General features: G+C 36.2%; 1 protein-coding gene across 1 annotated transcript in view; it reads right to left on the bottom strand.

The window, feature by feature from the left end:
* Window positions 1-17,611, bottom strand: part of SLC17A6 (solute carrier family 17 member 6) — a 41,635-nt gene that overhangs the window by 11,654 nt on the left and 12,370 nt on the right. Inside the window, exons 4-7 of the mRNA XM_011286746.4 lie at window positions 7,111-7,225; window positions 6,048-6,135; window positions 5,413-5,499; window positions 2,548-2,690 (exon numbers count right to left, since the gene is read on the bottom strand). Coding sequence (XP_011285048.1) covers window positions 2,548-2,690; window positions 5,413-5,499; window positions 6,048-6,135; window positions 7,111-7,225 — 433 coding nt within the window. The remainder of the gene's footprint in view (window positions 1-2,547; window positions 2,691-5,412; window positions 5,500-6,047; window positions 6,136-7,110; window positions 7,226-17,611) is intronic.

Below are 17,611 nucleotides of genomic sequence, written 5' to 3'. Positions count from 1 at the left end.
AAACAAAAACACAGCCTAATAACAGATGAGTGCTGTGGCTTTGAATAAACATATCCAGTGACAACATCATAGATGAATTTCTTAAAATTCAATATGCTCTGGGAAAACAATGCCAGATAAATATGCTTATTTCACAGGTAATAAAAATTGTCAAATACAGGGATGTCAGCATTGTATTATTATGTTTGTATGAGAAATAACTTCAGAATATTATTAAAAGTAAATAACTTTTTCCTGCTGGGAAAGTGTTTCTATTATTCAGACCTGGAACATCTCTGCTAAGAACTTTTTTCTTCAGGTTGTAAAATATTTCATCAAATGTAAGATATATCTAATTTTATACCTTAAAAATTGTTAGGGGTCGCAGGAGGGCTTATACCATTTTGATAACAGTGTACTTACTGACCTGGCTGTTTGCTTCATAAGTGTGTTTACAAAAATTAAGCAAGTTGTTTGCTTAAGATTTATGCATTTTTCTGTATACATGTTATATTTAATTTTTTAAGGAAAAAAAAGATTTAAAAGACAATACAATCAGCTGCAATGTGTGATCTTAATTGGATGCAGATTCCAAAGAAATAGCTGCACAGGGCATATGAATATAGACCAGGTATTCATACTGGGACTGGGTATTAGAAATTTGAATACAATCTAGGTATTAGGCTCTATCAGGGAATTATTTTTAATTGTTTTAGGTATAATAATAGCCCTTAAATTGTGAAAGAGGATTTTTATTTTTTTAGAGATGCATATGAAGTATTTGTGGGTCAAGTGTTTTAATACCTCATTTGCTTTGAAATCATTCAGAAATAAGAAAAGTGAAATAGATAAGGCAAGATGTTAACAACTGTTGCATCTATGCCGTGGAGACATGGATGTTTCTGTTACTGTTCTTTCTGCTTTGCTATATATTAAATTTGTTCACAATAAAAAGCTAAAAATAACTAAAGTCCAAGTACAATAACTGGAATATAATCTCATTTTTAATTTTCTTTTGGAGCTTCAGGAAAGTATAAAACATCAGTAAGAAGTAAATACTATGTTCAGAAAAGCAGTAAGGTAAGGAAATTGGGAGTTTGAGATTATCGATGCTGTTTTATCAAGCTACTAGCTGCTCTTTTTAATGTCATTTCCAGAAATTGGTTTTCACTTAGACTAAATTTTTAACTGTTTAAAAGCGTATGTTTGATTTAGACACACAATCTCTCAAGAACTGGTAAGTAAAAGAGGTATATTAAACAATGAAAATATAGGCCGATCAGATCATTTTGGGGCTAGAAATTGAGGCTAAATTCTGAACTCACCATGGATCAGCCTATATTTAGCTTCTGTGCACAGCGACCACTGCTGGTGGGCACCAGAGTGCACTGCCAACACCCACGCCATCCCCACATCACCACTTGTTTCCTAAGTAGCCACCATTAGAAGCCATCAGGCCATTTACAGAAGGAAACAGGAAGGGGAAAGTTCTCATGCCAGTCTGTCCCATTCATGGGACTACCATAAGAATACTGTTTTTAAGTACTGAAGTTTCACTTCTGTATGATACCCAATATGGGATTTTTCCTACTCATTAAAGGCCTCAACACTAGTGGCTGATAGACCTTTGAACCTAGGATGAGGTGTCAAAGACAAGCCTTCTCTAACAAATGAAGTAGAGAATCTGCTGGAATAAAATACAATTCGAATGAGGAGAGGAGCCTTTAAAAGAAAGAGAAGCATAATGTTAAGAGACACTGGTTCTTCAGCCATGCATGGTGCCTTCTATCTCTCAGCATAAGGAAATTGAGTTTCTGTTCAGGTGCTGAATTATTGCACCTATCTAAATACGTGAGTTTTGTTCCCCAGTTTTTAATAGTACCAGATGGCTATGTACCAATTAATATTTATGATATATTAATGTCACGGGGACTAAAATATTTGCATTATTGACACAGAATGCATTTCTGTCTCCATAGATTCCATTCAAGAAAGCAAATCAGAATAAGGAAAGGGGTTCATGTTATATGAATACTTTATCTTCATAACAATAATCCTGAAAATTGTAAGATTTTATCAATAACAAGATTGTATTATGCTAAGAATATTTTCATGTCAGCTATTATTGACATTCTAATGATTTAAGATTTCTTAAACCACATGTAGCATAAATAGATATGTGTAAAACCTACATTTAGACAATTCAATACACTAATAATAGTCCTTTTCATGATTGTGTTAGCTGATCTGAAATTAACAAATATTTGTTGAATTTGTTTAAATTATGGATCATATTGAACTGTTTATAAAAGCTTATTTAGGTTTATAGTCCTAGCTACAGCCAAGGGAAAATTTGATGATTGAGAAAAGATAAAGAAAAAAAGAAGTTATAGGTAAAGGAAGTAGTGACCATTCCTAACTCAGAAAATATGGATGGAGGAAAGAAAACAATCATGATTGACACCAAATTGGTTTCGTTGAATTGGGACTCAGAAAGTAGTTTGGTTGGTCAAAGGGAGGTGAGATGAAGAATAAGAACAGGAATATACACCATAATAAAATTCTTACTTCCATTGCACCTAAAAGATTTGCACTCTCTCCAATGCTTTCTTCAATGTACCTACGTTCTTCATCTGTAATGGTAGGATGCTTTGCAGGACTCTCATAAGACACCAAAAGCCAAAACATGTACCAGATCATTCCAAAGCTTCCTGCAAGCAAAAGTTCAAAAGAAAAAAGGCAAAAATCTATCATAAATGTCCTTAGTTAACCATCATTTGCTGGAATAAAATGATAAGAATCTCATGACAGACACGCTCTATAGAATGTGATTTGGAGTTTATGCTTCTCCAACTGACTTCAGCCATCTATGCTTGTGTTATGCCACTAGACTTCAACCTTCCTGAAGGCTGGTCCTGTAGTTTTATCTCTTTATTAAATAACGGTGATACACGGGAAACTCACAATGAACAATTATTGAATGGCATGGTTTGGAAGATGTTCATACATCCAACAAACATTTACTGAGCACTTACTATTCCAGGCACTCTGCTAAGTGAGAGGTATTTGGTGCACAAGACAAAATTCCTGTCTTCAAAGAGGTTGAGTTCTTTTCTGATTTGCCTTCCATATGAATATGTGAGTGTATTTCCACACACACAAAAATACTCCTTTCACTCTCCTACTAGCACCTCCAGATCTAGTAAACAGACTATTAAATAAAATCTAGATTATTTTAGCCTAAGTGGCTATCGTTCATTTAAAAAATTCTCTAATTAACGTAGTAACATTTAACACTTTATATGACTATATACCGTGTCATTTTCAGTACCACACTGCTGCCTATGGATCACTCTTTGGGCAGATGAAAGTTAAATACAACAAACTGTTTGCAAGTTCTTCTCCATCCCTTTCTTTAGCACTTTCACTATTAAATCATGCCCCTATTGTGCAATGTAAACCTAAAGAATTAATAAAAGAAAAAATTTCAAGTGGTTTATTCTGGTTTCCCAGAGGATGGTCATTTATTTTTGCCTCTTACCGTTCTTTATCCCTTGGGTAACAATCTAAATACTCCTGATCTCTCTAATACTTTTTTCCTGCTTGTTCAATCTCTAAGAATTGTTTCTTAATACCACAGATTTTGATATGCCGTGCTTTTTTTTTTCATTACCAAACATGACAGCGAACACAACTGGGGGTTAGATAGTATGTGAACATTTGGTAGAGTGTAGTCGTTGAGGCATATGGTCTCCCAGATTCAAATCCTGGCTGTGTCACTCATTAGATATATGCTCTAATCAATGATGAAATCTCTGTAAACCTCCACTATAAAATGAGATGACTCTTTTTTTTTTTTATAAGACTGTGGCAAAGAAGGGTTAAAGGAGATAATGCAACTAGTAACTAGCACAGTGGATGGCACAAAAAAGCACTCAATAAATGAAAGCTCGTGTAATTCAGTAGTAATTATCATTACCACTAACTGAATGCATCTGCAGTGCCAGACATTTAGCTAATTGCTATATATGCATTATCTGTTTTAATGTAAGCCACTATTCAGTTCATATCTTATTAATTTTTAAATTATTAATAGTGAATGTGTGGCTGGCTCAAAGACCTAATTTTTGTTACACACAGTAGGCAAGTGCTATAATGTGATATTTTCAGAGTAATATCTAAATTTTGTACCATTCAATGATAAATATTAAATGAGATACAACTTACATAATGGGATTGATTTTCATGAGTGCTTTGTGGAAATTAATATTCTTCCTTTACTGTCACATCATATTTTCAATTAAGTAATGGGTTAAATGAAGGCACAAATCAGAGGATTTAATGGCTGGCCATCCTAACTTGTACTACATTTGCTTTAAACTATACACACGTGCTTTAAATTTCTTAGAATTATGGACTCTTGAAAATCTGATGAAAGATATGGATTAAAATCTGATAAAAATATCTCCCCAGGAAAAAATGTACAAATGCATGCATGGCTGATAATTTGGGGCATTCATGAATCTAAAACCCATCCATGGCTTTTGAACCAGAATAAGAGCTCCTGCTATATAAAGCATATTAAATAATATTCTGCAAATATAAGAATTTGCTCTGACGAGAACATTCTGAAATGGAAATGGATCATGCCAAATTTGGAAGCAGCCAGATACTGTCCGGTTCTACCTCATGACTTCATTAATATTTCACATTCTCGGCCCACATCCAAAGATGGTATTAATCAGTGACATCAGTTGGAATCCAGCTCTCTTATATTTCTCTTTTTCTGATTGTTACAAAAAAAAAAAAAAGAATCTAGAGAGAGACATTAGGGGTACTTTGAAGGGGTAAGCTTTCTGGTTCTGGTTAGAAAGTGAACAGAAAGGGACTTCAGACTTAGAGTTTCGGGTCCTTTTTTATTTCCATTTGAAGGTTTTATCGCATTTAATTCTGGAATAATGAAGACGAAAATGTCTGTTGCTGCAGCTGACAGTTAATATTTCATCACAAAACTGCACTGCTGCATTAACCCCACTATTGTTTTCCAGCTTTCTACCCCTATTCAGCCTTGATAAGGCAGGGTCAGGGGAATAACTAAGAAAGCAGTAGCAAAGAAAGAAAAGTGGGTGCTGCCTAGCTCTTTCCTCTTAATTGGCTATGAATCAAGAGCTAACTTTTTTTCATATTCAAGGACAATATATGTCATACCATGTCAACGTTGCCACCAGCAATGTAATTGCTTTTAAAAACAATAAATACCAAGGTAGGGAGAATCATAAAGATAAGACACTTTCCTTGATCTTCCCAAAATATGCAAAAAGGATTATTAATGGGGAAAATGTGAGTAAATGCAGGAGTCTATTCAGTGATCTATCACTTTGTTTTAGTTCACATACATTTCTTTTAACTTTATTGTAGAGAAATGCAACATACCATAGACATAGAATACTGACGACCAACCAGTATACTGTACAAGAATGCCAGCTAAAGGCATTGCAATCACAGCTCCAGCATATGAACCTAAAGTAGAAAGGAGAATGGGAGGAAGGTAAATGAAATAAATACAAATTCTGACTTCATCTCACATTTATTGGTTGGCTCCCACTAACACATAGTTGCACACTTAGGTACATGCACACTTCTACCCCTGTACCTACAAATACATATATACGTCTACATACACAGCCAGTGATACAGGACTACACAAGTGTATCTGACCTACTTCCCTAAGACACAAAAGAGGTATAAAAATAAGACTATAATAAAAAAAATAAAGTAAAAAGACTATGATAAAATTATTTATGAATATATTTGAAAACTTAGATGAAATGGATCATCAACTCCTAGAAAAATAAAAAATGCAGAAGAAATAGAGGATTTAAGGAGACCGATAAGAATTAAAGAAATTGAACTGGTGGTCAAAAACCTTTCCTCATGTACACACACACACACACACACACACACACACCCCGAATGGTTTTAGAGATGTGCTTTATCGACTTTCGGTTTTTATCCAAGTTGTTCCTAAACTTTTACCTACCATAATTCCATCTGCATGTGGTACTCACCACAAAAGGAGGTGGTTGCCAATCTACTCCTCTCTAGAGGAGGAGCCCATTTGCTCCATATCCCATGACATGCTGGGTAGGTGACGCCCTGTGATGGGGGAAGATATATATATATCACCATTTAGGATGCAGGGTAACTGAAGAATAAGCTCATTCCCTTCTCTGAGGCTATCTCCTTCAAATGGGCCTAAGGTATTAGAGAAAGCTGCTACTCATAGCTCTTTGCTAATTCCCTGAAATTTCACCTTAAAAACTTTCAGCCCAGATCAAGTAAGACATGGCTTTTTAGTGACCTGTCCAAATTCTCAAGTATTTTAGTGTTTTAGTGACCTGTCCAACCCTCAAGTATTACTCCATTCATCTGCAACTCTGAACAGCTCGAGAAATGTGGGAGGCCTTTTCATGAGGCATTAAATACAGTGATTCCCAAATATAAGGAATCCATACAGAAGAAGGTAAAGCTTAGATCCTTGAAGCTCACACTTCCTAAAAGTAGTATCTAGAACTTAAGACCTTTAAAATAATTATCCATTTTGTGTTATTTTGATCCTATCAAGTTTTTCTTTCTTTTTTGGAGAGAAGGGCTTTAATACTTATCTGATTTACCTACTCTCACTCTACTTCAGGAGAATTCTGAATTCCCAAAGAATATAGTCAATGAAACATTTTAGTGAAAACTCAGATCATGATTCGAGTCCAACGGGGACTTGGTATAAAACTCCCAAAAGGTATTAATTCAGGTTATCACCAGGAAAGGACGGACTCAAAAATTCTTATCATAGCACATTAACAAAAGTGTTTGTCCTTTTTATTTTTTTAAGTTAAATAGTCATTAAACATTTCTTTAATACCACTCAATTCTCGAGAAGAGGAGACGAGCAGTCACAGTTGTACTTTAGCATTATTTAAACACAAAATATCTGGTTGCCCAATTTTCCAATTTTTAAGCATACTGTGTAGACACAACCTTATAAAATGTTTATTTGTAGATCAAGACAAAGATAGCCTGCTGGTTCTGATTAACATGCCAACCTTAAGATGATGTCATCCTGCGGTTCCATACCTCAACAAGTCCCTGCAATATCCTAACAAAGATGACACACCCATAATGCACTCTGGCTGCTGATGGGATTAGCATATTCAGAGTAGAGGTAAGAAGTATGGCAGCTCCAAAAACCCTGAAAAAGAAAAGGAGTTAGCAGATCTAAATATCTCAGGTCAAGTTAATTAAAAGCAATTTTAAGGTACATTGCTTTTTCCAAAAGAATAAAATGTGTTCTGGACTTGACTGACTAGCCACTACAAATAAAGACCTTGACCATCTTGAAATGTTGTATTATTAAAGCACAAGAAATAAAAGAAAGACTCAAGAAATCCAGTTATATTTACTTGTATTTATTTTCTTCATAGATCTAAGCACAAATTGCAAATATTTGACAAATCATTGTACATGTTTTTGGTTTATATCTCAGTCTACGATGTAAGCTGCTTACGGGCAAGAGGATTTTTTTTTCAGGTATACTGTTATATCTCCAATACAGCACAGTGCCTGACACATAGTAGATATTCACTGAAAAGTTGTCAAAAAAATCATAAATGCCTAAATGGGCTTATGTCTCACATTATACAACTATTTTCAACTTTCTTAAAAGCTGCATATACATAAAAATGTTATGAATGGAATTATATTTTAAATACCCCGAGAAATCTCATGATCGGATCCAGCAGCACATGTATTTATAGTGAAAGTAACTATTACTTAATACGTATTTTTTTCTTTCTTTTTTGTGTGAGTGGGGATAGTGTCTGAGGCACACCTCTAGCTGTGTGCATACACACAATACGTCAGAAAAGAATTGCTTTAGCTATGGTACTCACACCTTCATCTATCTATAAGCAAAAATTCCACTTTGTTTTCAAAATATCTTCCACAATGTTCATACTAAGTAAGAAAGATATTCCCTTAACTGGGTAGCTTTAGAAATATTCTCTTGCAGAGAAGTATGGGAACAGACTATCTCTAATGAGCTAATTTGTGCATCCTGTGCAAGTTTTCTCAAGTCGACCACTGAGCCTTGAATTCAGTGAAGATTGTTGCCTCACAGAAGCTCTGATTCTTCCATGGGGCACATTTAAGTGTAAGAGTTAAAGCCTGGAGTTTCTGAAAGGGACCTTGGTCATTATTAATCAGCTACTGAAATTTGAGAAATGACTTTATGAAAGGCTAAAGTGGATCAGCTGTTTTTCTATGAATCATAGATCAGGTCAAATACTTTTGTTTACTTCATGTAACCTAATATCTGCCTGTCCTCAGTGGCTTCTCAGGAGGTAAATATCCTGTTCCATTCTTCCTCTCTGCTGTTTGCTGAATAGGTATCTTTAGGTTTGAGTCAAAGAATGACTTATTTCCTAAATGTCTGTCACAAAAGAGGAACTTTCTATTTCTAAAAATGATTACCCTCATTAAAATGCCACCCATCCAGTGACATTAACCTTCTGCCAAACATGGATTTATTTTTTCAGAAAAGAAATGCAAAATCCCAATGACCTGCCTTTATAAAATAAGAGTCCAAAATTGGTATAAAAATTGATTTAAAATGTATTGTCATTGATTATTACCTTCCAGCGGAAAGAATTTCAACCTCTCTTAAAAATGCAATCCGAACGTGGCTGTGTGCAAACCCCAGGACATTTTGGAGGCTTCCTTTAAGGCTGATAGGAAGCAAGAGAAAAGGTATAGGGCATGTTTCCTGGACCTAGTGGTAAATGGTGCCTGTTTCCAAAGGCCAGTGTGATGCACATGTTTCTACTGTTCTGGAAGTATGAATGTTTTACCTGTGGTAACAGAATGAAGGCAGGAAGGGCAAAAGACACTGAAGTTTTGGTCATGTGGGTAGGCTGTCTAGGTCCTGCCAAACTCACTCTGCTGTCTCCTGTAGCTGTATCTCACTTTGCTTATTATCCTCCATACTAAAGAGACTGACCCTGCTGCAGGCTTTAAGGATAATGAGAACCAGAGCTACATAATGCGACGGCACTTTTGAAGGTGTTTGTAGGAGTTATGCATCTACCCCATTCAGCCCTTCAAAAGAATCCCTTCAAACTGTTGTCCATGAACCAGCTGCAGATTTAAAAATGCATATTATTAAAATGCTTATTAAAAATGCAGATTTTTCACACCAGAGGTTCCAAATCAGACTATGCTGGGAGTGAAGCTTGAAAATCTGTGTTTTAATAAGAAATCCAGGTGATAATTTTGCATGCTAAGGTGTGCCAAAAAACAAACCAACCAACCAACCAACAAACAAAAGCCACCATAAGCTGTATATCCAGGCTTATCTAATATGTGTGTCTTCTTTTCCAATAATTTTCAAAAAATTTCCAATAATTTTTTGAAAGTATGATGCATGAAGTTTACTTTTTATGAATATAACTTTCAACCATCACTTTCTCCCCATTTGAAGTGGTTTTTTTTTCACATTTATTTATTTTTGAAAGACAGAGTGAGACAGAACGCAAGCGGGGGAGGGACAGAGAGAGAAGGAGACACAGAATCTGAAGCAGCCTCCAGGCTCTAAGCAAGCAGTCAGCACAGAGCCTGACACAGGGCTCGAACCCACAAACCATGAGATCATGGCCTGAGCTGAAGTTGGACGCTCAACCAACCGAGCCACTCAGGAGCCCCATGAAGTGTTTTAAAATATGGCTGTCTCTAGAAATGACAGGAGAGATGACTTTTACCCATTCTATAGCTCAGGATTTCTCAACCTCCACACTACTGATATTTCAGGACGGATGCTTCTTTGTTGTGGGACACTGTCTGTGCATTGTATCATGTTTGGCAGCACCCATGGCCTTTATGCACTAGGTGCAGTAGCATTTGTCCCCAAGTTGTAGCAACCAAAAATGTCTACAAAAATTGCAAAATGTCCCTTGGGGGACAAAATCACCCACTAGTAGAACTGAATCAATTATGAACTGTTCATTAAGCATCCATTATAGTTAGACCTAAATCTAATAAATGCTTCTTCACCTTGCTAAACCCCAGGCTAACACTTCACATGCCATAAAATCCATAGCCACTTAACAACCCAATGACATGGATATTATTAATATACCCATTTTATAGATGACGAACTAAGCCTCAGATAAGTGAGATCATTTGCACAAGTCACTAATCAGTTCCAAGTAGAAGAACCCTGGTTCAAATCTAGGCTGTCTGATTCCAAAGCCAGTAGGTTTTACCACTAGGGTTTTCATCTGATTATGCATACATGTAGTCAGTAATGTGTTTCAGGATTCTAAGTGTAAATTTAAGTAGTAATCTTCACAAACCTACTTGAACTCACGCTACTATTCCTGAAATAAAACACCAATAGATCATTTTCAAAGTTTACTTCTCCCTCTCACCCTGAAGAGTGTTTGTAATAATATAATCATGTGGCATGTTTAAAAGCTTCCCACTTGCAAGTTCCCATACTATTCCTTTTTCATTATAGTTGCTATTGGATCATGAAAACACATTGACTTTTTTTCTATTTAAAAATGAAATCCATCAGACTTTTCAGAACCTCATCTTCTTTTTAAAATTTTTTATAGTTGTTATCCAAATCAATATCCAAGTACTTACAAATCTATCAAAATTCTTGCCCAGTATGAGAAGCTTTCACACCTTCTCTTCCTGTGCTACACACAGCCAAAATTAAAGCAGCCACTTCACTCAACATGCATTTATGCATTCACACTCCAATTCTTTGTGAGACTGTATTTAGAGTAGGGTACTGTGCTGAGGAGGAAAAGGAAGCTAAACCTTACAGAACAATTACTATACTCTCCACCTACATTAATTCATGTAATCCTTACCTCTCTGAGTCACACTTTCTTCTCATTTTACAAATAGGAAAATGGAGACCAGAATTGTGTAAGATAAAAGCAAGCAGTAGAGTGGAGATTGGAATCTAGGGCTCTCTGACATGAAAAGCAATGCTCTTTCACCAATATGGTGCTACTACGCACTCAGGAGAAAACATAAGAATGGCCCTTGGTGTAGTAAGAGAAAGAACGAGACAAGTAGCAAGAGACAGCTTAAGCCAAAGTTCATAACAGGTGTACAAATGAAAAGCAAAAGAGGGAAAATACCATTCCAGCTGGGGTGACCAAGAAGCAAGCCCTTCATAGGGATACTCTCAGGTTGGGCCTTGGAAGATGAATTGTTGAAGGAAGAAGGAAGAAGGAAAAAGGAAGAAGGGAGAAAGGACAAGGAAAAGGAGAAGGAGAGGAAGAAGAAGAGAAGAAGGTGGAGGAGGAGGGAGAAATTCCAAAAAGAGGAAATGGGTCAGCAAAGGTTCAAAAACATGGAAGAGATTTCATTATATATCAGAAACTAGAAACTATTTAAAATGGCTGGACATGGTGGTACCCTATAGCCTGAGTAAGAGAAGTAAGAACATCAAGGGTGAGATTATGAACAAGGAATTAGTAGAGGGTGTGAGGAAATGCAAATTGAACAAGGAGGGGAAGAGCAGAGTCTGTAAGTCCATGACATCTTGGACATAATGTAGCTTAGAGTGATTAGAGAAGATAACTGATGATCAAGCCCTTAAAGTGAAGTAAACACAAAAGCTGATCAGAATTAAGGGGCAAGGGATTGTTAAGGCCAGGGAGACATAAAGTGATCAGGATCCATGTAAATTTAGGCAAGATGATGGATTGCAGAGGAGCAAGGTGCCAAAGTCACTAATGGTGATAGGAGAAATAGTGACATAAACATGGTACAGAAATTTTTATAAGACTCCAGCTTTGTCATTTAATAACTATGTAACTGGAAAGTTATGTAACTTCTCTGGGTGTCTGATTCCTTGTCTATAAAAAAGGGCAGAGCTGTGTAATGGTCAAGAGCACAGATTCTAAGGCCTGGGTTTGAAGTTTATTTCTGTCATTTATTACTTGAGTGATCTTGAGCTGTTTACTTAACTGACTATGCTTCATCCCTGGTCTACAAAATGGGGACATTAACAGAACCTATGTATTATTACAAGTAAAGCACCCAGAAGAATGTCTGGCATATCATAAGCATTTAAGGGGGTGTTAAGATCTGTACAAAGAACTATTAATAAATTACATGTCATAGGACTGCTGTCAGACTAAAAATAATGCACTTAAAAGGCTTAGGCTGGTGCCTGGCACATAATAATAAATCCATAAATGTGAGTCAGTCAAGTAGAAATAATAATAAATTGCCAATGGTTATTGAATTGTTAGTGTATGTCAGTCAGTGTTCTAGATTCTCATTTTAAGCTAACAATAATATCAGAAAGCTGCCACCGCTATCCTTATTTCACAATAGAATAACTACATGCAAGTGAGTTTAAATAACTTGCTACAGTCACATAGATATAAGCGGAGAATTATGGTTTATATTTACTCAGTCTGGTTGTAGATCCTAGATACTTAACTGCTAAGTTCTACGTACTCTAACAGCAGCATAACTAATACTTACACTGTTCTGGCAGCACCAGATAAAATAACAACAACTTTGAAGGACAAAAACTTGCTGAATAACGGATGATAGCAGCAGTGAGGACGAAAAAAGGATTCTACTCCTGTCCTATTTTCCAAAGTCATTAAATTGAGAAGCTTATTTACAGAGGGTTTTGTCTTCCTATGAGCAAAGTCTAGGTTTTAACAGAGAAATGGAAGAAATAGAAGTAAGTATGGAATACAAGTTCCAGAGTATAAAATAGTGATTTTCAGATTTCGTCATTCATGATCATCACCTTAGATGGCTTGTTAAAACACAGATTTCTGGGTGCCACAGCTTCTGGTTCAGTAGGTATATGCGGGTCCTGAGAATTTGCATTTCTAACTAGTTCCCAGGTGATGCTGATGTTACTTTTCCTGTCTTGAGAATCTTTGGTTTAGCAGGTCTATGCTAGCTATTCCCTGAAGACATCACAAAAAGGACACATCTGGGGCAGAGGTGGGGGACAGGCCTAAAATGGACAGAGGTAGACATAGGTAGAAAAGGGGGGAGGTTACCTTTGATGATAGAGGGGAGTGGCAAGAATGGAATGGAAACACCTGCTGATAGAAATGATATCACTTACAAAATATAAATTGTAATTTGATGGTGGGATCAAGACCAAAAGTGAGGTTCTCTGGCCTAATTTTGACTGCCCTCACTGACCAAATTGACTGAGTAGCCGCCATATTTTTCTTGGGGACATAAAAACAGCACAACATAATACTAAGAATAAAAGCTGCAGTTACGGTGTGTGATTTCAAATTCCAACTCTAATTTCTTTCTAGTTATAACTTTGGACAAGTTATTACTTAAATTATCTAAGCCTTACTTTTTCCATTTGTAAAATGGAAATAATAAGTTTTCACACTTCAAAGGACTATCTGGAGATTAGATAAGTCAATTATGAAAGAGGACAGTGCCTGGTTCATAGCGTGTGTATGGTTTATAAATATCATCTATCATTACACAGGAATTTCCCAACATTCAATAGAGTTTCCAGAGAATTGTTATTCTTTGCCTTTTTTTTCCAGAATGTTTTTGCCCTAGTTAAATAGTATTATTTCTATAACAACGGACCCAGAGTTGTTCCGTGTCATCTTGAAATTCTAGCAGGTTAAAGTGTATGAAGACATATACTGAAAATTCCCTCTCCCCTTCTGAAGACATACAGAATTGATTGAACTGCATCATCCTCTCAGTCTGTGCCTCAGTAGACCATCTAAAATATCTGTCAGGAAACAAAATATTTTTTTAATGTACAGCATTATCTAAATGAATTATACCTGTCTTAGTATCCCTCCACCCTATCCCTAGTAACTACCCAATGCGCGCACACACACACACACACACACACACACACACACCTCTTTTTTCAGCTAATCTCCTCTCAGATATTTCTCAAGCACTGTAGATTGCTTTTATAAGACTTAACTCAAGAGATCACATGTTCCCTTACCCCCTGCATTATTTGTGTCTCTTGGGGAACACATTCGGGGTCCTTATCTCACTTCTTCAACCCCTATGATGCTAGCAGAATGCTTTGTAGATAACATGCTCTTAAGAAGTAACAATTCAGTTACTTTTGTAGAAAGACTGTAAAGAGAAGGCAATGATAACTTCCCTTCCTGAGATGTGTGTGATAACAGATTCTTCTCTGAACCTTTGTTATCCCAATATCCTTTTCAATCAATTGACCATTTGTATGTTCTTGAGCTTTTAGTGGGAATGAACTGCTGTTCTTGGTATCTTAATAATCCTAGGAAGCTGAGTTACTCTCACAGAATAACTGTAGGATGGCAGCTATGGACTAGAATTTAGAGTATTCCTGTGGATAAATCCTCACTTGAGATAGTTGCTGAGTTCAAGTATGTGGCCCAGCCTGGCCTCATCCTTAAGTCTTCTAAATAACACTGTAGAATCTCCTGAAACCAACTGCCATTATACTTTGTTTATTACAGCATCCTCATCAGCCTTTGAAAACACTCTTTCTAAACCTCTGCTTTCATAACTAAATTAGATGGTGATGTTTCAGAGATGACATATTGTCCTCTTGAAGAATCCTACCATTTTTCAATATTTAATATAGTCGTGTATATTGTATGGTGCTTGATAATCATTGGTTTGTTTGGCTTGATGTTCCAAGAACAAACATAAGCATTGAATATATTTTTGGTATCTCAACAGAAGGAAATCTATACACGTAATATTCATGTGAGTTTCATGATCTCTAGCACTGGTTTCAACTTTGACACATAATTGCATCTCATAGTACTGCTGCCCTGAAAGCAGTTTCCACCATAATAGGCTTTCCAGATTCACCCTCTGATTAGAAGACTTGTGTAAAAACCAAACTCATGCAAAAAAAAAAAAAAAAAAAAAAAAAAAAAGCTTTAAATTATTCCACAGCCATGTTCTTTCCTATGGACCTATCCCAGCACTAAGTAATACAGTGAAATTTTTTAAGACACTGTTAAAAAAATGTTTTAAGGAACACACGGCAAAGGTATTTAACAGGAGAAATGTGTTTGGAAAAGAAGCACATCCTTTGAAATTAGCCATACTGGGGTTGATAAACCAGCTCTTCCTCTTACCAGCTAGTAATATTTGAGGAAATAATAGCTATTCTGTGTTCAGTTCTCTCACCAGTAAAACAAGTGTTAAGAATGTCTGCCTTCCAGAGTCTCTATGAGGAAGAAAGATCATGTATATAAAAAGTTTAGTGACACATGTATTTAGTATTCTATTCAATTTCAATTTCATCTACCTCCTGAAATGGGGAACTAAGGCAATTACAAAAACAATTAATAACTCATATCCTCTCTCTTCCTACCCCAATACAAATGTACTATTTAGGGAGAGGTTGAAACTTTATCCCTGAATGATCTACTTCACATTGATGGAAAAGCTTTTCTGATATTCACTCAGGCCTGTCCATTGTACATGGTTAGAGTGTCTCTTCCATATTTCCATTCAGTTGGGCTGGTTTTATTTTTCCCCACATTAATCTAAAAGCTAGATTTCTAACCTCTCTTTACAGGGAAGGAGAGGGCTGTCTTCTACTCCATCATATAAATTAAGCAATCGTGTTACTGCTTGACCTCAGGCCTATGCTGCTTTCCAGGTTCATTTTTACAATTTTTTTTGTCTTTTGAAATTTCATTGTGGGTTTTTTCAGGGACATTTTCAATGTTTCTCAATAGGTTAAGTGCTAAATTTAATGACATCAAATAGTAACGTAGTTTATTTGAGAATGTTTTAACGAACGGCGATTATAGAATAGAAATGTAAGACTCCATTCAATATAGGTAACCAATTACACATTTGTAAAAGTAAGCTGACTTCTGATTTATATTGTCAGGTTTGTTTTGTTTTGTTGTTTGCTTTATAATCCATGTCAGTCAAGAAATTCACTTAAGGTCTGATGCACCACTTATTCCAAGTAAAGGTGAATAATGTATAGGCAAATAAATATTATACTTCACATCAAAAAAACAATTTATAGAAATAAATTTCCCCAAATAAACATTTTCCATGTTTAATATATTATTTTACTTTCTGAATTATAAATCTAGGTTCTATAGAATATCACGTAGTATCTATATCAATATATGTAATCTCAGGCAATATATTCATGTCAGTACTACACCTAAAAACTAAATCATCATTGAAAATTCTGGCAAATTACAAAAAAAAAATTCTGCAATAAACTAAACCATTTATTTCACTTAACAAATAATCAAGCCATAGAGTTATTAAGTAGATAAGTATTGCCGAACTTTAAATTCCAAACAGTAGGCTGAATCTCAACTAGCATATTTCATTTTGCCTAAAGTCCTTCTCCTTATAATGGACAGTTGAAGTCCTACCTGAAAAACCCACTCAAGTGTGAATATAAGTCAGAGATGGGCGTCAGTAACTGGGCCAAGAAAAAAAAGGCAAAGAAATGAAAAATCTGAACATTTCAATGTCTTAAGAACTGGATTAGAAATTGATGGGTGCTCTCCATTTGTCACAGAACATCTTTATAACCTCTGTGAAATAAAATAAGGGCCATTTGCTTATTAACATTGTTTTTAGGGGCGTCTGGGTGGCTCAGTCGGTTGAGCGTCCAGCTTCGGCTCAGGTCATGATCTCATGGTTTGTGAGTTGGAGCCCCGCATTGGGCTCTGTGCTGACAGCTCAGAGCCTGGAACCTGTTTGGCATTCTGTGTCTCCCTCTCTCTCTGCTCCTCCCCCACTCGTGCTCTGCCTCTCTCTCTGTCTCTCTCTTTCAAAAATAAATAAACATTAAAAAAAAGATTGCTTTTAAAAATGATAAACTACTTGAAAGCTACTTAAAATTGTTGTTTTCCTCGTGATTTCCCCTGCAGCAAATGACACACTAAAATGAATTTAATTTGCCTATTTTCAAGTTAAAACCTAATTTCTACTTGTTTTTCCTCTACTTGTTACAACACATGAACACACACACACACACACACACACACACATTTCTTTGTCTTCCAGTGTGAAATGATCATATTCTCTTACACAGAATAATTTTAAGAACACTGGTGTGTGTGCATACATGTGTGTGCACCTGTGAGCACATACATGTGTGTATGTATGTGTGGTAGGAGGCTCTGCATTACTAAACAGATTCCCCTAATTGAAAAGCATATAGTACCCTGATACAGAAATGTTTGGAAAAGCAAATGCATTTGCTGAAAACGTGCATCACCCGCTGTCTGATGATTAACATTCAGTGTGGTCCAGAGTGAGTTAGCTGTGAAATCCTCAGTCATATTATTCTCTCTGCCCCCCAGCCACAAACACCCTCACCTACCAAGCCCACCCCACAAGGATTTTCCTGGAAGAGATGACAGGAACACTGGTGACCTGTCACTCCTACAGATGCTATCCATTTTCCCGGAATCAATCAATCCATTTCCATTTGGGCAGTGGCTTGTCCCTTAACAGGGAACTAGTGTTCCTCACCCCAGGTGTGGCACTAATCCTTTCCTAGAGGGTCTGTAAGAATAGACTGATTCAGGCTGTTTAA

The sequence above is a fragment of the Felis catus genome, chromosome D1 (genome assembly GCF_018350175.1).
Source record: "Felis catus isolate Fca126 chromosome D1, F.catus_Fca126_mat1.0, whole genome shotgun sequence".
Lineage (NCBI taxonomy): Eukaryota > Metazoa > Chordata > Mammalia > Carnivora > Felidae > Felis > Felis catus.
Note: the sequence above shows the minus strand (reverse complement) of the source record. Positions and strands in the feature narration are given on the sequence as shown.